Source organism: Macaca nemestrina, chromosome 9, assembly GCF_043159975.1.
Source record: "Macaca nemestrina isolate mMacNem1 chromosome 9, mMacNem.hap1, whole genome shotgun sequence".
In the NCBI taxonomy this organism is placed as follows: Eukaryota; Metazoa; Chordata; class Mammalia; order Primates; family Cercopithecidae; genus Macaca; species Macaca nemestrina.
This window is the reverse complement of record NC_092133.1, coordinates 76,550,160-76,567,624: the sequence shown is the minus strand read 5'-3', so window position 1 is coordinate 76,567,624 and position 17,465 is coordinate 76,550,160. Positions and strand designations below refer to the sequence as shown.

General features: G+C 48.2%; 1 protein-coding gene across 2 annotated transcripts in view; it reads right to left on the bottom strand.

Moving 5' to 3' along the window:
• The window catches only part of LOC105465935 (SH2 domain containing 4B), a 112,708-nt gene extending 96,531 nt beyond the window's left edge, over positions 1-16,177 (bottom strand). For both annotated transcript variants that reach the window (XM_011714572.3, XM_071069817.1), the window contains exon 1: positions 15,994-16,177. In XM_011714572.3, the coding sequence (XP_011712874.1) occupies positions 15,994-16,177 (184 nt within the window). The remainder of the gene's footprint in view (positions 1-15,993) is intronic.
• Between the last annotated feature and the right edge of the window lie 1,288 nt (positions 16,178-17,465).

Sequence of the window (17,465 nt, the reverse complement as noted above, 5' to 3'; positions counted from 1 at the left end):
TTGCAGTAACCCAAGACTGAACCACTGCACTCTAGTCTGGGTGACAAAGTGAGACTCTGTCTCAATAAATAAATAAATGAATGCATGATTATTATATGGCATATTAATTACATCTCAATAAAGCTGCTTTTTTAAAAAGAGTTTCTTCTGGTGATTAACAGGATAAGTAGGAAAAATTAAGCTACAGAAGATCTAAACAGCGTTATCAAGCAACTTAATTGACATTTATGGAACACTTCACATGACAGCCGAACACTTTCTCTTTCAAGTACATACAGAACATTCACCAAGATAGATAGGATTCTCAGCTATTGAAAAATAATCAACAAGCAGGCCGGGCGCGGTGGCTCAAGCCTGTAATCCCAGCACTTTGGGAGGCCGAGGCGGGCGGATCACAAGGTCAGGAGATCGAGACCACAGTGAAACCCCGTCTCTACTAAAAATACAAAAAAAAATTAGCCGGGCGCGGTGGCGGGCGCCTGTAGTCCCAGCTACTCAGGAGGCTGAGGCAGGAGAATGCCGGGAACCCGGGAGGCGGAGCTTGCAGTGAGCCGAGATCGCGCCACTGCACTCCAGCCTGGGCAACAGCGTGAGACTCCGTCTCAAAAAAAATAAAAAATAAAAAAAAAAATCAACAAGCATAAAATATTTGAAATCATGTATGTTATGTTCTCTGACCACAGTGGAATCAATGTAGAAATCAATGACAAAAAGATACTTGAAAAAATTTCTTTCAAATATTCAGAAACTAAACAACACAATTCTAAGTAGCCCATGGATTTAAAAAAAAAAATCACAAGATGAATTATGAAATATTTTAATTGAAGAAATATTTTAAATAACATGTAAAAATTCATGTGATGTAGTTAAAGCAGGGCTCTGACATTTATAGCATCAAATGCTTTTATTCAGAAAGAAATGTTTCAAATCAGTGGTCTAAGCTTCCACCCTAATAAACTTGAAAATAAGAACAAATTAAATCCAAAAGTAAAAGTAAGAAAGAAATAAAAAAGATAATGGCAGAAACTGATAAAATGGAAAACAGAGAAACAAAAAGAAACCACAATAAAACAAATGAAAATTAGTTTTTGAAGCCATTAGTGAAACTGAAAAATTTCTCAGCAGACCGATCAACATAGTAAGAGAGAAGACACGACTTTTAGGCATGAAAGAGAGGTCATCACTAAAGATCCTACAGACAAGGGAATTTTATGAGCAACGTTATGTCAATAAGTTGATAACTTAGATAACATAAGCAAATTATTTGAAAGATGCAAAATATACAACAGTTCACTAAAGAAGAAACATACTCCCTGAATAGCTCTATGTACACTAAAGAACTTGAATTTATATGTTAAAATCTGCCCACAATGAAAGACATTACTGGTACATTCCATCAAACATTTAAGGAAGAAGTAATACCAAATGCATACAAACACAGAAAATGGAAGAGGAGAGAATACGTTCCAACATATTTCTTCAGGTTGATCTTACCCTGATATTAAACTAAATACATTTCAAGAAAAGTACAGAACAGTATCGATCACACAGATTTTTTAAAATCTTAATAAAGTATTAACAAATTAAATTCAGAAATATATAAAATGGATAAAGCATCATGACCATATATGATTTTATCACAGGAATTTAAGGTTGGTTCAACGTTCAAAAATCAATCCAAATAATCCTATCAGCAGACTAAAAAAGAAAAAAATATGATCATCTCAATAGTTACAGAAAAACATTTGACAAATTCAATATCCATTCCTAGTAAAGATCCTCAGCAAACTAGAAATAGAGGGTAATTCCTCACTCTGATAAATGCATCTGTGAAAACCTACAGTTAACATCATACTTAATGACCAGAGAATCCTGCAAGGAAGTGGCTGCCCAACAGCAATGTGTTCTCTTAACACAGATGCCTTCTGTTCTAAGCTGTAAACTTTGATCTTCTGGAACTTCAGTCTTCTGGAAAAGTTCTTCTAGAACTCCACTAAGTACAGAAGGAATGTGCTCTGCTAATGTTTAGCAAGTATTTCCAACACACCCTGCTTCACTGGGACCATCATTTCGTCTTCCTCACAAATCTGGGATGCAGAACTTATCATCATCATCTCCAGTTTAGGCAAGAGGAATCTGAGGCTCAGAGAGTCATGAGTATCTTACCAAAGTCAAATTAGTAAGTGGGAATCAGCCAGTTAGAAAGTGGGTAGCCAAATTTGGAACCCAGACACTCTTACCGTCATACATGCCTCTGGCACAAAGAAGGCAAAAGTCTAGCACTCTGTGGGCACAGGGGCTGCTGCCAATAGTGCCAGGCTGTTTGATGTTGTATTCAGCACTGCCTTGCTGTGTATGAGCAACACAAACATGGGGCTGGTCACACTAAGCCACCACCATCATGCCCTCCAACCTTGTAACTGTGGAATGGCACCCCCCTACCCCAGCTCAAGGCCACACCTCCTATGAAGCCTGGACCCTCTCTTGCTAGAACAAGAACAAATCCAAGAACAGCTCTCACCAGGGCCTTGATGCCCCACGTGTAGTAGGACTTGCTGTAACTATCACTGGGAAATCCACAATGCCCCACCTCCAACCCCTACTCCCTGTCTGCAGTTCATTCAATACAGAGACATAGCAGAATCAATATGTCAGTGAGGAGCCCAGACCCTGCTCTCAGTCCTGTTCCTTAAAAGCTCTGAGATCCAAATCACTTAATCTGTAAAATGAGGTAGCTGCACATGTCCTGGGGACAGGGACAGGACATCCCAAATCTTTAGCATCTCAGAGTTTGAGAATGAGAACCCTACCATGGTGCCCAGAAAAAAAGCACACCAGTGAAATAATAGGATAGAAATAAATGATGCCTGCCAGGCACGGTGGCTCACACCTGTAATCCCAACACTTTGGGAGGCCACGGTGGGTGGATCACCTGAGCTAAGGAGTGCAAAACCAGCCTGGCCAACAGGGTGAAACCCTGACTCTACTAAAAATACAAAAAATTAGCCAGGCGTGGTGGCGAGCACCTGTAAGCCCAGCTTCTCGGAAGGCTGAGGCAGGAAAATCACTTGAATCCGGGAGATGTAGGTTGCAGTGAGTCAAGATTGTGCCATTGTACTCCAGCCTGGGCAGCAAGAGTAAAACACCGTCTCAAAAAATAAATAAATAATGCCTAAAGCCTAGGATGATGTAATTCTAACAGGACATGGGGTAAATACACATGAAAACGAACCCAAAGAATTTAGACCCCAACATCTAAGGCAAAATCTGTTTCCAAATGGGAAAACCATAGGAAGCTTTGCTGATTCTTGGGTGAGAAAAACCTGGAAAGCAGTAATGCTAGCCACTCTGAGAGATAGCAGAGGGACAGGTAGTCTACAACCTGCTTCCACCCAGCTCCTCTGAGCTGGAGTGAGAACTGGGGTTTGAGTTACAGGGAGTGCCAAGATAAGCAACTGGTGGCCTTTCTTGGGAGCTGCCCCTGCTGTCCTCCAGGCTGAAAGTGGAAGCAGGGAGGTGCAGAGATGGGGAAGCAGGGAGGGAACAGCATTAGCATCCTGAAATGAGGGGACAGAAAAGAATCCTAGGGAAGAGGGAGGAAGCCAGGGCAGCTCAGGTCAGCATCCCCCAGCTGGAGCCCTGAAACAGTGCAGGAGAGGCACCTCCCTCCATGCAAAGTGGAGCAAAAGTCAGTCCTGTTCAAACAGTCCCTGGGCTTTTGGCAGCAGCTGGGAGAAGGGAAGGAAAGGGAAACTGCACCGAAACTCAGGCTCCCTGCTGGTCCACTGATCACTGACCAGCTGTGTGACCCTGGGCATGAGCCTCTGTTCTCTAAAAATGGTCTGAAAGTCTGAATGTCTGTGTACCCCTGCAATTCACACATTGAAACCCTAGTCCCAATGTAATGGCATTAGGAGGTATGGCCTTTGGGAGGTAATTAGGGCAAGAGGTAATTAAGTCAACAGAATGGAACTTTCATGAATGGGATTAGCGCCTTTATAAGAAGAGACCAGAGAGCTAGCACACTTTCTTTCCACCATGTAAGGATACAGGAGAAGTCAGCCATCCGCATCCAGGAGGAGGGCTCTCACCAGACCCCTGACCATGCTGGCTCCCTGACCTCAGACATCCAGAGTCCAGGGCTGTGAGAAACGTTTGCTGTTTAAACTACTCAGTGTGTGATAATTTCTTGTAGTAGCCTGGACTAAGACACCGCCACCCCATCCTCATCTGCCCAAGTTCTTCGGGAACCTGCAGAAGCATTGGAAAGGGACAGGCACTCGCTGTGTGTCTCACCCCTTGAAGTGTGGGAAAGAATCTCTTTCCCTGGGTCCTCATTAATATGGCTAGTCTTAGACTCTTCTAACTCTTGCTAATCTGATTGCTTTAATTTACATGGAGGTGGTTTATTAGTGAAGTTGAATGTCTTTTTGCATCTTCATTGTGATTTGAAATTTCCCTCCTGTGAATTGCTTGTTCATTTATTTCTTCATTTTTCTATTGGTTATTTGTCTTTTGCTAATTGATTTGGAGCACTTCATTATGTTTTCTGGATATTAATTATTTGCCTGTTATATATGTTGCAAATATTTTTCTATTTAAATCCAGTTTCATTCTTTTTTTAAGTTTGGCATCTGTTAAGATTTTAAAAAATCAAGTCATGTTGGCCAGGAGTGGTGGCTCACACCTGCAATCCCAGCACTTTGGGAGGCTGAGGCGGGTGGATCATGAGGTTAGGAGATGGAGACCATCCTGGCTAACACGGTGAAACCCCCTGTCTACTAAAAATACAAAAAATATTAGCTGGGCGTAGTGGTGGGCGTCTGTAGTCCCAGCTACTCGGGAGGCTGAGGCAGGATAATGGCATGAACCCAGGAGGCAGAGCTTACAGTGAGCCAAAATCGCGCCACTGCACTCCAGCCTGGGTGACAGAGCGAGACTCTGTCTCAAATAAAATAAAATAAAATAAAATAAAATAAAATAAAATAAAATAAAAATCAAGTCATGTTTCTTTTACTTTTACTTTTCCTTGTTGTGCTTTATTCTTTCTTTTTTTTTTTTTTTTCTTTTTTTTTGAGACGGAGTCTTGCTCTGTTGCCCAGGCTGGAGTGCAGTGGTGCAATCTCAGCTCACTGCAAGCTCCACCTCCCGGGTTCACGCCATTCTCCTGCCTCAGCCTCCCAAATAGCTGGGACTACAGGAGCCCGCCACCACATCCGGCTAATTTTTATGTATTTTTAGTAGAGGCGGGGTTTCACTGTGTTAGCCAGGATGGTCTCGATCTCCTGACCTCGTGATCCGCCCGCCTCAGCCTCCCAAAGTGCTGGGATTACAGGTGTGAGCCACCGTGCCCAGCCAAGGGTGTGTCTTTCAATCAAGCACTCTTAGGTTTTATGAAATGCATAGGGGTGCATCTTCCAGGTCACTGAGGGGTAAGATAAGCTGAGGCCCTTAAAGGGCCTAGCACAGGCCTGACAGGCCCTCCATCTGGAGGAGTTCACCTTCATATTACAGCATGCAGCTGCCTTTAGGTCTTGCTTTGCCACCCGACCCATCCTCCTTAGCTTCCAGGGTCCCCTTTGCCCCCCAGCTCCCCACCAAAAGCCCTTAGCTGACTAAGGCTGCAAGTTCTTTCCTTGTGGACACAGATTACTCAAAGCTGACAATTAAGGGCTCCACATATTAATCTTTCTCTACAACCACAAAAACCACCCTCACCCCTGGGGATGCCCAAACCTGCCAGGTGCCAAGTGCCGTCGCCACCGGTGACTATGGGTGACTCCATGCCTGCTCACAGCGGCCTCTGCTCTGGCTCCTCTCACTGCCCACCTGGTAAGCTGAGGTTTTGCAGCTTTGGAAAGCACTGGTGTGAAAGACGGGGAGCAGTGGGCCCTGGTAGCCTTTGCAGGTGGAGCTGCCTCACTAAGAACCTCACTGCTGGGCCTGAGGAAGGCAGAAAGGAAACAAGAGCAAGGTGGCAGGCTGCAAAGGAACCAGAAGCCCTCGGCAGGTGCTGTGCACACCGGGTGGACTTCAGGCAGTTTGCACACGGCTCACTCATCCCCACAACCTCCCCTGGAGGGAGGTGGTTTCAGTAAAGCCCGTGCCCATTACAGATGAAGGGTCTGAGCTCCAAGGGGGATGCTGAGACTACACCCCTGAGGAGCTCACTCATCCATGCAGCTGTCTCACCTTTCTGGTTGCCATCTGGAGGCAGAACAGGAGGCTGGGAGCCAGAAAGTGAGGCCCCACCAATGTCAAGGCCACAAACACGGCTGGGGCACCCACTGCACGGCAGGGCCATACTGGATCTCATGGTTCAGGCAAATGGAACAGAAAGGTCTGGCCCCAGCATCTCTCTCCATGCCCCAAATGCCAGCAGAACACAAGCCAAACTCACACACACACACACACACACACACACACACACACACACACCCCAAGTCCCATCACAGCTCTCAGAGATCCCTAGTCTTTGTTCCACTGGCTGGCTCAGGAGGGAGCCCTGTGTTTAGCCACACAATCACAATCAGAGAGTCCCAGGCCACAGGCTGTGCCGACAGTTACCAGCAGATCACAGCAATTCTCCGTGGGCTCTTCCTGCACCCACCATGATGCCTCATCTTTACATCATTCATCTGAAAAGCTCATCAGCATCCCAAGAATCAAGAGTGACCCTTCATTGGAAAAACTGAATTTCTTCCAATATATCCTAAAAAGTAAAAGTACACTTGTAAAGTACACAAGGGTTGATGATCTGAGACTCACAGGAAAGACCTCACTCCCTAAGTCACCCCCCTATTGCTGAGACTCCAGAAAAACTGAGTTTGGCTAGGCAGTGATGTGGCTGGTCCCATAGACTAGGGCAAGCGAAGGAGCACTCAGGAAGAGGCCCAGACTAATTCCAAGGGGATCTGCCAGCAGAGCCAAGAAAGGAAGGAGACGAACACGACCTGGCTCTTAGGTGTCTACATGGTGGCAGAAGCTGCCCCCTTGTTGAAGAAGCATTTTTAATTCTCCCAAAAACTGTCAGGAAAGAGTTGTTATTCTCATTGCATGGGTGACTTTCCAAAGCCACCCCAGTGGAATCAGGATGAAATTGAGTTGCCTGGATCCATCCACCATGCTATAGGCATTTTGAAAGTAGCATCAAGCCCACCCAAGGGTGGAAAAATGAGGCCGGACGCGGTGGCTCACACCTGTAATCCCAGCACTTTGGGAGGCTGAGGTGGGCGGATTACGTGAGGTCAGGAGTTTGAGACCAGTCTGGGCAGCATAGTGAAACTCCATCTCTGCTAAAAATACAAAAATTAGCTGGGCATGGTGGCGTGCACCTTAATCTCAGCTACGAGGAGGCTGAGGCAGGAGAATCACTTGAACCTGGGAGGTGGAGGTTGCAGTGAGCTGAGATCACATCAGTGCACTCCAGCCTGGGCGACAGAGCGAGATTCTGTCTAAAAAAAAAGAAAAATGATCCATGACACTATTTCCCACCGTAGAATCCCTCAGAAAATGAGCTAAGGGAGCATCCCTTGGGTGGGAAGTCTGGAAGAGTGTCAGGGTCTGCTTGCCTTCCAAATACCCACCCGAGCTTCAAGAGATACCCACCTACAGGTGACAGGTGATAGGACATCTCTCTGGGGTCAGGTGGACGGCCCTGTGTCACCATAAATCCACTTCTAATGATTTTCTTCTTGTTTGATTTTGGGGCTCCCCTTCAGAAACTGACAATATCTCATTCACCACCTGCTGCCTTAACTGGTCTCTCAGACCCACACTTAGCCCCAACTTCCCAACTCTCATGGCACAAGAGGCTTGTTACTTCTTGTCTTCCTGGAAATAATTAGTGTCCTCCATAGGGCTCTGGACACTGTCCCTCACCTCTAGACACCTCATTTTCTCTCCTTATACACACGTGATCAAGTATTTCCTCCAGAGAATTGTTCCTTGAATATTTGCATGGTGACAGGAAATGTTTTCTTAACAAAAGAAATGGGGCACTAATGGTAAATAAACATCACTAAGAGACACCAGGGAGGAGATTCTGTCAGTCACCTCCCTAACCCCTTCCTCCCTCTCCCAGCGCTGTCCTAGAATCACTGTCCCCAGTGTCCAGGAAAGGGGTTGTGAACAACAGCTACAAAGAGCTATGGTCCAGATATCCAGGACATGTGCTCTACTGACTTCCCAGTGTTCCTGTGCAGCATGGCTCCCTAGATAGTCCAAGGGAATCAACCAAAAAGCTGTTGGAACTAACAAAATAAACTGAAGAAGGAGGTTGAGGAAAATCAGCATGCCAAAATCAATGGTGTCCCGAGAACATATTATGACAGCAAGAATAGGGATGGGGCGCAAGGCAGCTTTAAGCAAGAATTTCTTGGCCGGGCGCGGTGGCTCAAGCCTGTAATCCCAGCACTTTGGGAGGCCGAGACGGGCGGATCACGAGGTCAGGAGATCAAGACCATCCTGGCTAACACGGTGAAACCCCGTCTCTACTAAAAAATACAAAAAACTAGCCGGGCGAGGTGGCAGGCGCCTGTAGTCCCAGCTACACGGGAGGCTGAGGCAGGAGAATGGCGTAAACCCGGGAGGCAGAGCTTCGGCCGAGATCCGGCCACTGCACTCCAGCCCGGGCGACAGAGCGAGACTCCGTCTCACAAAAAAAAAAAAAAAAAAAAAAAGAATTTCTCATGGTGTTTAGTGACTTCAGTGTAATGTGCTAAGAATCCCAACAGTGAGGGGTGCACTGCTTGATTGGACAAATCATTTGCACAGTGGGGCAAAGGGGAAATAAAGCATTTATCACTGCCCCTCAGAGAGAAAACATGTAGGGAGCAATGAAACCAGACAAAGTGTAGTTAACATCCAAATAACTATTGTTATTGGAATTCCATTATAAAACCTCTACTATGAGCATAAAAAATAAATCTTGAGAGATGAAATACATAACGTAAACAAAATCAACTACTGATTTACCATCCTTGATTACACCAATGAAATCATGGGGAAGAATATAAAAATAGGCTTATGTTTCTCATCTTCAGTAGACCATGTTTCATTCCTGATAAAAATAATGGGCTTGAATACATTTATAAAAGTAAGCTTTAAAATACCGTATGCTATTTAATATACATTTTCCAAGAGAGTCTCCTAAAACAAAATGGCATCAAAAGGCCGCAGTGGGAGATACAGGTAAATATGCACCAAGTAAATGCAAAGAAAAAAAGGAGCATTGGTCAGGCTAAAACCCAAGTTCAAATCCTAAAACAAGAAATGTAAATTGAATGAGTGGCCAGCGCAGTAGCTCACGCCTACAATCCCAGCACTTTAGGAGGCCCAGGCTGGTGGATTGCTTGAGCCCAGGAGTTTGAGAGCAGTCTAGGCAACATGCTGGAACCCTCTCTCTACAAAAAACACAAAAATTAGCCGTGCATGGTGGCACATGCCTGTAGTCCCAGCTACTCGGGAGGCTGAGGTGTGAGGATTACTTGAACCTGGGAAGCAGAGGTTGCAGTGAGCTGAGATTGCGTCACTGCACTGGTGCCTGGATGACACAGCAAGATCTTGTCTCAAGAAAAAATAAAAAATAGGCTGGGCGCGGTGGCTCAAGCCTGTAATCCCAGCACTTTGGGAGGCCGAGACGGGCGGATCACGAGGTCAGGAGATCGAGACCATCCTGGCTAACACGGTGAAACCCCGTCTCTACTAAAAAAAATACAAAAAACTAGCCGGGCGAGGTGGCGGGCGCCTGTAGTCCCAGCTACTCGGGAGGCTGAGGCAGGAAAATGGCGTAAACCCGGGAGGTGGAGCTTGCAGTGAGCTGAGATCCGGCCACTGCACTCCAGCCTGGGCGACAGAGCAGACTCCGTCTCAAAAAAAAAAAAAAAAAAAGAAAAAAGAAAAAATAAAAAATATTTCTTTTTAAAAAGTATTTCTTTTTAAAATTTCTTTTTAAAAAAAGAAAGAGAGAAAAAATAAAAAGAAAATGGAATGAGAGATAAGTAAAAGTGAAAAGGTGACAGATTTGTCATTACTTATACATATATTATTATATATCAGCCTCTACAACAAATCCCAAAGAACACATATATTCTGATTTCTATACTTTCAGAGAGGATTTTTGATGTGTAGTGGGGTGGAGGGGTCACAATGCGCAGCACACAGCCTTTCACTCAAAAAAGCAATCTTTTAGCATCTGTGTCCCCAGTCAAACCCCTGCCACAGCACACATGTAAGCACCTTAGCCGCTACTCACCCACGCACACTCCAACTCTGCCCCAGGCCTTGTTCTCGATGCTGGGATAGAAACTGGAACAATGCAAGCAACATCCATGGTCTCATGGCACTTTCAGGCTAATGGAGGAGATGGACCGTAAACAAGCAAACAGATACGTGGAGCAAGAGGAGGAAGAAGAAGAAAAGGAGAAGTGGAGGAGAAAAGAAAGGAGGAGAGGAAGAAGAAGAAAAGGGAGAAGAGAGGGAGGAGAAAAAGGAGAAGAAGAAAAGGGAGAGGAGGAGAGAAAGGAGAAGAAGAAAGAGAGGAGAAAGTAAGAGAAAGAGGAGAGGAGGAGGAGGAGCAAAAGAAGGAGAAGAAGGAGAGGAACAAGAGGAAGAAAGAGAGAGAGAAGGAAGAGGAATAAGAGGCAACTTCACAGAGACAGAAAGCAGATCAGTGGTGGTCAGGGCCTGAGCACAGAGGGGGATAGGAAAGGACCATTCATGGCTATGGGGTTTGTTTTTGAAGTGAGAAAAATGCTCTGGAACTAGACAGTGGTGATAGTTGGACAACATTCTGAATGTACTAAGTGTCACTGGATTACACACTTTAAATGGCTAAAATGGTAAATTTCATGTATTTTACCATAATTTTTTAAAGACACTTGCAGACATGCTAAGTGCTAGGAAGAAAAGTAGGCAGGTGTTCAAAGAGAGAGATTGGGATGCGGCTCATTGAGAGTGGGTGGCCAGTGAAGAACTCTGCATTCAACCGAGATGAATAATGACCCAGAAGAGCCTCATGAGGATCTGGGGAAACAGCATTCCACGCAGTGGGATGCACACGGTGGAAATTAGCTTGAAGAGGTGGGCAGGTGCCAGCAAAGACCTGTGCCTTTCATGAGTGCCATGAAAGCCACCGAGGCAGGGGGATAAGTGAGCTAACTCGTGTGTCCAAAGGTCTGCGGCTGCTGTGGGAAGGAAATGTAGGGATGAGCTTGAGGCAGGGACTGCACTGAGATCAAGGCCACCATGGGAATGTTGGCAGGCAGGTGCAGGGCTCCGTGCAGGGGTCTAGGCAGGGCTGGCATGCAAGGTCGGGACTTCCATGCCTGGAAAGAGGACACATGGAGGCCAGGAGGGCCCAAGCTCAGCAGGCAAGGTTGCTGTGGTTACTGGATGGGCCCAGGAAACAGGGAAGCCAGATGCCTAGTGAGAAGGATGGTGTCACACACCTCCCATGAGGGCAGTGGGAGTGACTTGATGCTGAGGAATAAAGAGGATGCTAAAGAGGATGAGCCCTTTAGGCCCCAGGTCAGGACTGCATCTGGGAGCACATCCTGAGCCCAGCTGTGGAAAATGGAGGCAGTGGAGGCTGGAGCCCCACTGGGCTCAGAGCACTCCACTGGCTGGAATGAGGGCGAGCCAGGGAGCAGGCACAGGAAAGCTGGCTGCCTGGTAGGAAACCCAAAGGAAAGAAGCAGCTTCCTGAGTGTGCAGACTTGGTTCACAAACAGGAGAGTGGGAAGAGTAGGAGGGAAAGACGTCTGGCTCCCAGGCAAAAGCATCCAGAAGGATGAGGAGGCGGTCACAGAGGAACCAATTTAACAGTGGCAGAAACTGTCAATCAAGATAAAACTGACAGGGCCAGGCACAGTGGCTCGTGCCTGTAATCCCAGCATTTTGGGAGGCCCAGGCAGGTGGATCACCTGAGGTCAAGAATTCAAGACCAGCCTGGCCAACATGATGAAATCATGTCTCTATTAAAGGCAAAAATTAGCTGGGTGTGGTTGTGGGCACCTGTAATCCCAGCTACTTGGGAGACTGAGACAGGAGAATCTCTTGAACCTGGGAGGCAGAGGTAGCAGTGAGCCAAGATCACGCCACTGCACTCCAGCCTGGGCAACAGAGCAAGACTCCGTCTAAAAATATATATATATATATATATATAGAACTGACAGGTCCAAACAGGGAAGCTTCCTTGGTCAGTAGTGTGGACATGTGTCCCCAGGTCACATCCAGCTCTGGCCCCAAGAACCTAGGATGACTGAGTAAGCAGAGAGGAGTCCACAGGGTTGTGAAGTTCATAATTCCTAACACAGGGTGTGCGTTCCTGAGGTGGCCACGCAGAATGAGAGGACGAGATTGCACAGGTCGTGGCCATGCTAGAGGGGTTTGACTTAAGTCTTGCTGGGACATAATGTGATAACATGCCTTCTCTGAGTCTCAATACACTCAACATACTGGACAACAAACTGTCAGAAATGCGATAGAGCAATAAACATGATGTTAGATTAAAAAAACCTACCAAGCTGAGGGGTCCACACCATCCACAACAGTATAGAACATCAGAGGGTTCTTGCCAAAGCATAAAGTGAAAACAGAAAAGAAATGCCATGTGCTCAGAGGAGTGACGTGTCCAGCCACGCCCTCGTCTCCTCTCCTTCCTACCTTTCACAGTCCACCTCTAAGCTTTCACCCCAGCTTACTCCTGTGGGTTCCAAATGTGGATCCCAGAATCAAGAAAACCTCCTAGATTCTGTAAATGAGAATGATTCACATCACCAGTGTTTACTTGCGCCCTCACCAGGCACAACTCCGGGGCTGTGAGGTCCTCGGGCACAAGGCACACCTTGTCCTGCCTGCCTGTCTGTAGGGCCACGGGGAGAGTTACTTGAGCCCAATGGATGGCAAAACCAGGCTTGCCAGGGGCGAGGAATATTCCCAGAAAAGAGGGGAGAAGGGAAGCTTTAGAGCACTGGGGATGATGGCCCAGAGGAGACCCAGTGTCACTCTACGCTGATCAGGACTGAGCCAGGTCGTGCTCAGGGATCCCAAGGGGCCGGCAAACAGCTCAGCAGGGCCACAGCAGGTGCTTCCTTCAGAACAAATGTGTGGGGAGGGGACCAGGAAAGAGGGTGCCTGTCAATGAGACAAGAATAGCACTGGGTGGTCACAGGAGCATGGAAAACCCAAACAACAGCGTAAACAAGAACAAGACAAAGAAACAACAAGAGAGCAGGAAACCGAAAGGAAGAGAGCAAAAACGGCTGAAATCCCACTCAGGGTGACTTGTCCATGGCTCTTCGGGCAAACCCAAAGAAGGGAGGAAGGAGACAGTAACCCAAGGGGTTCCCTGAAATCTCCTCCTCTTCCAGAACACCTAAGAATTGTTCCATCCCCGAATTAAAGAAACGCCCATAAAATTAGAAACCCAGATTCTGCTGGGCGTGACACACTCTCATGAGCACGCCCGCACTTCTCTTTCAAACGTGTACTTTCGCTTCTCACTAGCAGTTTCTTGCCTTTCCTATCATTCTGACTCATTCCTGAGTTCTTTCTCAAGACAGTGTCAAGAGCCTGGACATCAGCTGGGGGCTGGGGTCTCACAAGCATCTGGAGAACCTTCTGAGTCCTCTGGCAACATCAAGGGAAGGAAGAGAAGATTCCTCCGTGGAGCCCGTCCCCGCACACTTCCCGCCCTGGGACACGGCACGGCTGCTTTGCACCAAGCCTCACCCTTGGCACTCGAGTCGGCTGTGTTCCCTATGATCCATCTACCCTCTGTCTCCAGGACAAGCACTGTCCCATTCACAGAAGTCAGCACATAGTAATGCTGGATAAGCGAATGAATTAGTGAATGAGTGAACAAGTGAATGTGTGTACAGCTCATTTGTTTAATTGGAGTCCCGAGATTGGAAGTGAATGAATGGAAAAAAAATCAGTCACCAGACCCCAGGTCCAAGTCATGAGATGTAGCAGCTGGGTGACCTTGGATGTAGCGCATCACTTCTCTGAGCCTCACCTTCCTTAACTGAAATGAAATCAGGGAACTTGCCCTGCCACCCTGCAGGGATATGGGAGCAGCAAGGGCTGGGTAGGCACCCAGTCAATGTAAAGCTCACAGGCTGTTGCCACCCTTCATCACAATCCCAGGACATGAAGCAGATCCTGTACATCCTGGACCCTCCAGCTGAAAGCTCTTCGGGCTCCTGGGCGGGGCCAGCCCCCAGGCTCCACAGTGGCATGCCCAGACAGTTCCAGAAGGCAGGACCAAAGCAAAGAGCCGGGATCCGAGTGGGATCCTGACCTGGGATACACACATTCCTCAGCGTGCTTCCCTGCTTTTCCATTCTTTATAAATCAGAAAATTAATTACCAGAAAAAGGATCTTCTGCACCAGAAACTCAAATGAGTTTAATGTATAATTTATACATGAAAATGTAGATGTCAATGTGTGACAAATCTCTGTACAAATATTTTTGCAGTTAAAATTTTAGGCATCCGTCTCCCTCCCAGAAGAGTCATCATGCAGGCAATGCGAGTCCCCAGGGCTCAGGCCGGGTGGGGCTGGCAAGGTGGCTTGTCATTCCACCAGTTAGTGATGCAGCTGCCAGCGCAGCCCAGCCCGGAAGGCCCCAGCCTTGGCACCAGCCACCTGCAGCCAAGTCACAGCTCTGACCCAACCTCCCCGGCAGGGTCCTGCTGTGTCTTTAACACCATGTGCCAGCTCTGTGCTGGGCCCAGGGGAGGAAGACAGAGTGGAGTAAGGCCTCACACGCCAGGGCCTTTGAGCCCATTGGAGAGCAGGCAAGCAGATGAGGAATGACAATGACAGGGTGGCAAGTGCCAGGGCAGGGGTGGGTCCTACATGCCAGGCAGCCACAGAGGAGCAAGTACTGCCCTATGCACGAGCATCCGTGAACATTCCGGGGCAGGAGGCCAGCCCTGATGGAGTCTGTCAGGTGGATGAAGGCAGGACATTCCCAACAGTAAGAGCCACTCACGTGAAGACCAGAGACAAGAGCAAGCAGGTCCAGATGGTGCGAGCATGGCCTGTGGCACCTGGTGGGGAATGGCCAGCAGTGAGTCTGGCATGGAGAAGAGCCAGATCACCAAGAGAGCTGTGTGCTCAGCCCTGAAACAGGACTTTGTCCTGGATTGAAAACTTCAAAAGGCGAAGCCTTGCAAACTGTAAAGTGCATGCAGCATCCACAGAAACTACCATCCCCAGCAGGATTGAGTCCTGTGCCAAGCCAAGCCTCAGTGGCCTGCCAGTTTCTGGCCCAGGGGTCCCAAACGACTTCCTTCACCCCCAGGTGTACCAGTCCATAGGATTTGACTAGCACAAGACTTTGCATACAAAACACCTGAAATGTAGGCTAGGCCCTTGCTTCTCATCTGCAGTTGCCACGACCATTTGGGGATGGTCATTCTCTGTGTGGGATGTTCCCTGATGCCCTCTCTCCGGATGCCCAGTGAGACTCCAGGGACAACCCACGGCATCCTCCCGCCGGAGGACCTGGAGGGAGAGGCACAGTCCACAGATGGGGCCCTAGCCGAGAACTGGTTTGCCACGCCTGCCAAGGAGAGAGGAACTGCATGTCTATACCACACTCTGGCCCAGAACCAATGGCAAGGGTCACAAACATGCCCTCATTCACCCTACCATTGCCAACCACGTTGGAGCACAATCTGAAGTCTCAGTGGTGTCTTCCCAGAACTCGGGCCTTCCACAACAAGACAAAGCAAGTCCAACTCCCCCACCCCGATAAGGGCCTCTGGGCGGCCTCTGCAGCAGCCTCGAAGCCCTAAGTTCCTGGCCAAAAGACAAAAGCACAGGCTCATGGGACCTGATGCCCACAGGACAAGGGTTTCAAGCCCCCAGGCCTCATCACCCCAGTGCCCATCTTGAAGAAGGACACAGCCTGGCCCTGCTAATTTTTCTACCTCCTGGGGGACTGGTGGCCCATCCCTCCATGACTCCCAGCCACGTACCTCGCTTGGTCTTCGTAGGCCTGAGACCCTTGTCCTGGGCCAGGGACTCCCAAGTCTCCCGCTCCTTCCAGCGCCTCAGCTGCTCCTCCCGCATCTTGTAGAAGAGGATGTGCTTCTGCACATCACTGAGCTCGGCGAGGAGCTCAGGGTCGATGTACATGTCATGCAGGATCTGCTGCAGCATGATGCCACCTGGGATGCACTCACCAGAAAGGCAGCCGGCCAGGGAAGCAGGGCCAGGCGGAAGGCCCGAGGGGCTGCTCTGCACTACAGGCTCCTCAATCCGAGGCCACTCTCGGTGCCCCTTCTCTGCGCAGCAGCGTCAGTTGGCCTCAGCTTGCAGCCAGCGACAAACTCATCTCCTCTACCCAGGACAGCAAAAGAGGCCAGGCAACAGGACCCAAAGGGGCAGCTGGGACTCTGCAAGGGGGAGCACCCACTAGGAGCAATCTAGTCCTTCTGCTGGGTCACCAAGCATGGCATCCCAGCAGAGCCCATGTCTTGGCCTCACCTGGGGTTCTGGGACAATGGGGCGGGCCGAAGCCTCCAGCTCAGCCAGGAAATGCCCAGTCCCAGCCCTGCCTGAGCCGGTAGGTGTCAAGTGATCTGTTAGTGGAGGTAACAATGACACCAGCTGTATCAATGACACTGCCCCGGCCAGCTGGGAACCGATCTCTCCTCTGCAGATAAGAGGAGGAGAAGGAGGCAGACTTGCCTACTAAATTCCATGTCTTTTCAGCCAATTTCAAACAGAGACCAAAGGAGCCTGCCAGGAGCTGCTGGGCCCTTCAGCCCTCTCAGTCCCTCTCTCTGCAGGTTCCTTCGCTACCTACTTTCTTCCTTTCCAGAACATTTGGCATTCTGAGGTGATGCATTTAAAACTCTGCCTTGAGGGAGGAAAGATTTTTCCTCCTATCTGTGTTATAGTCAAGAAAGAAAACAAAATGGAATCAGTAGAGACAACTGGAGGGGATTTTATCACGGAATTCCAGGACAGAAAGGAAGCAGACATCCTTTCCCTTTGGCCTATAATGAGATCCTGCAGCCATGAGTGCGCTGACAGATAAACTCTCCAGGGGCCAATTTTAATGGTTGTTGTTCATCTTCTTGTTTGTTGCAGATGTCTGGAGTTGACCAAAAAGAAAGAAGATGAAACCGGCTCTCCTCTGTGCCTGATCAGAAGCACACTGGAAGGGCGGGATGTTGACTTCTGCTGGGAGGACTTCTGCTGGGAGGGAACCCATCCTCTTTGATGTGTGAAGGTGAGTAGAAGCTGCTGTTGCTGAGATCTTTAGGGTGAAAGCTCACCCTAAATATGTGCTCAGAGCTAATCACAGTTGCCCTTTTATTGGGACAAGGATATTGAAACTCAGAGAAAGTAAGTGGCTTGCCTATGACTTCCTAATGGACAAGTCACCGTATTGGGACTCCCCTATTTTGAAATTTGACATCCACCAGCAGCTATGAATCTG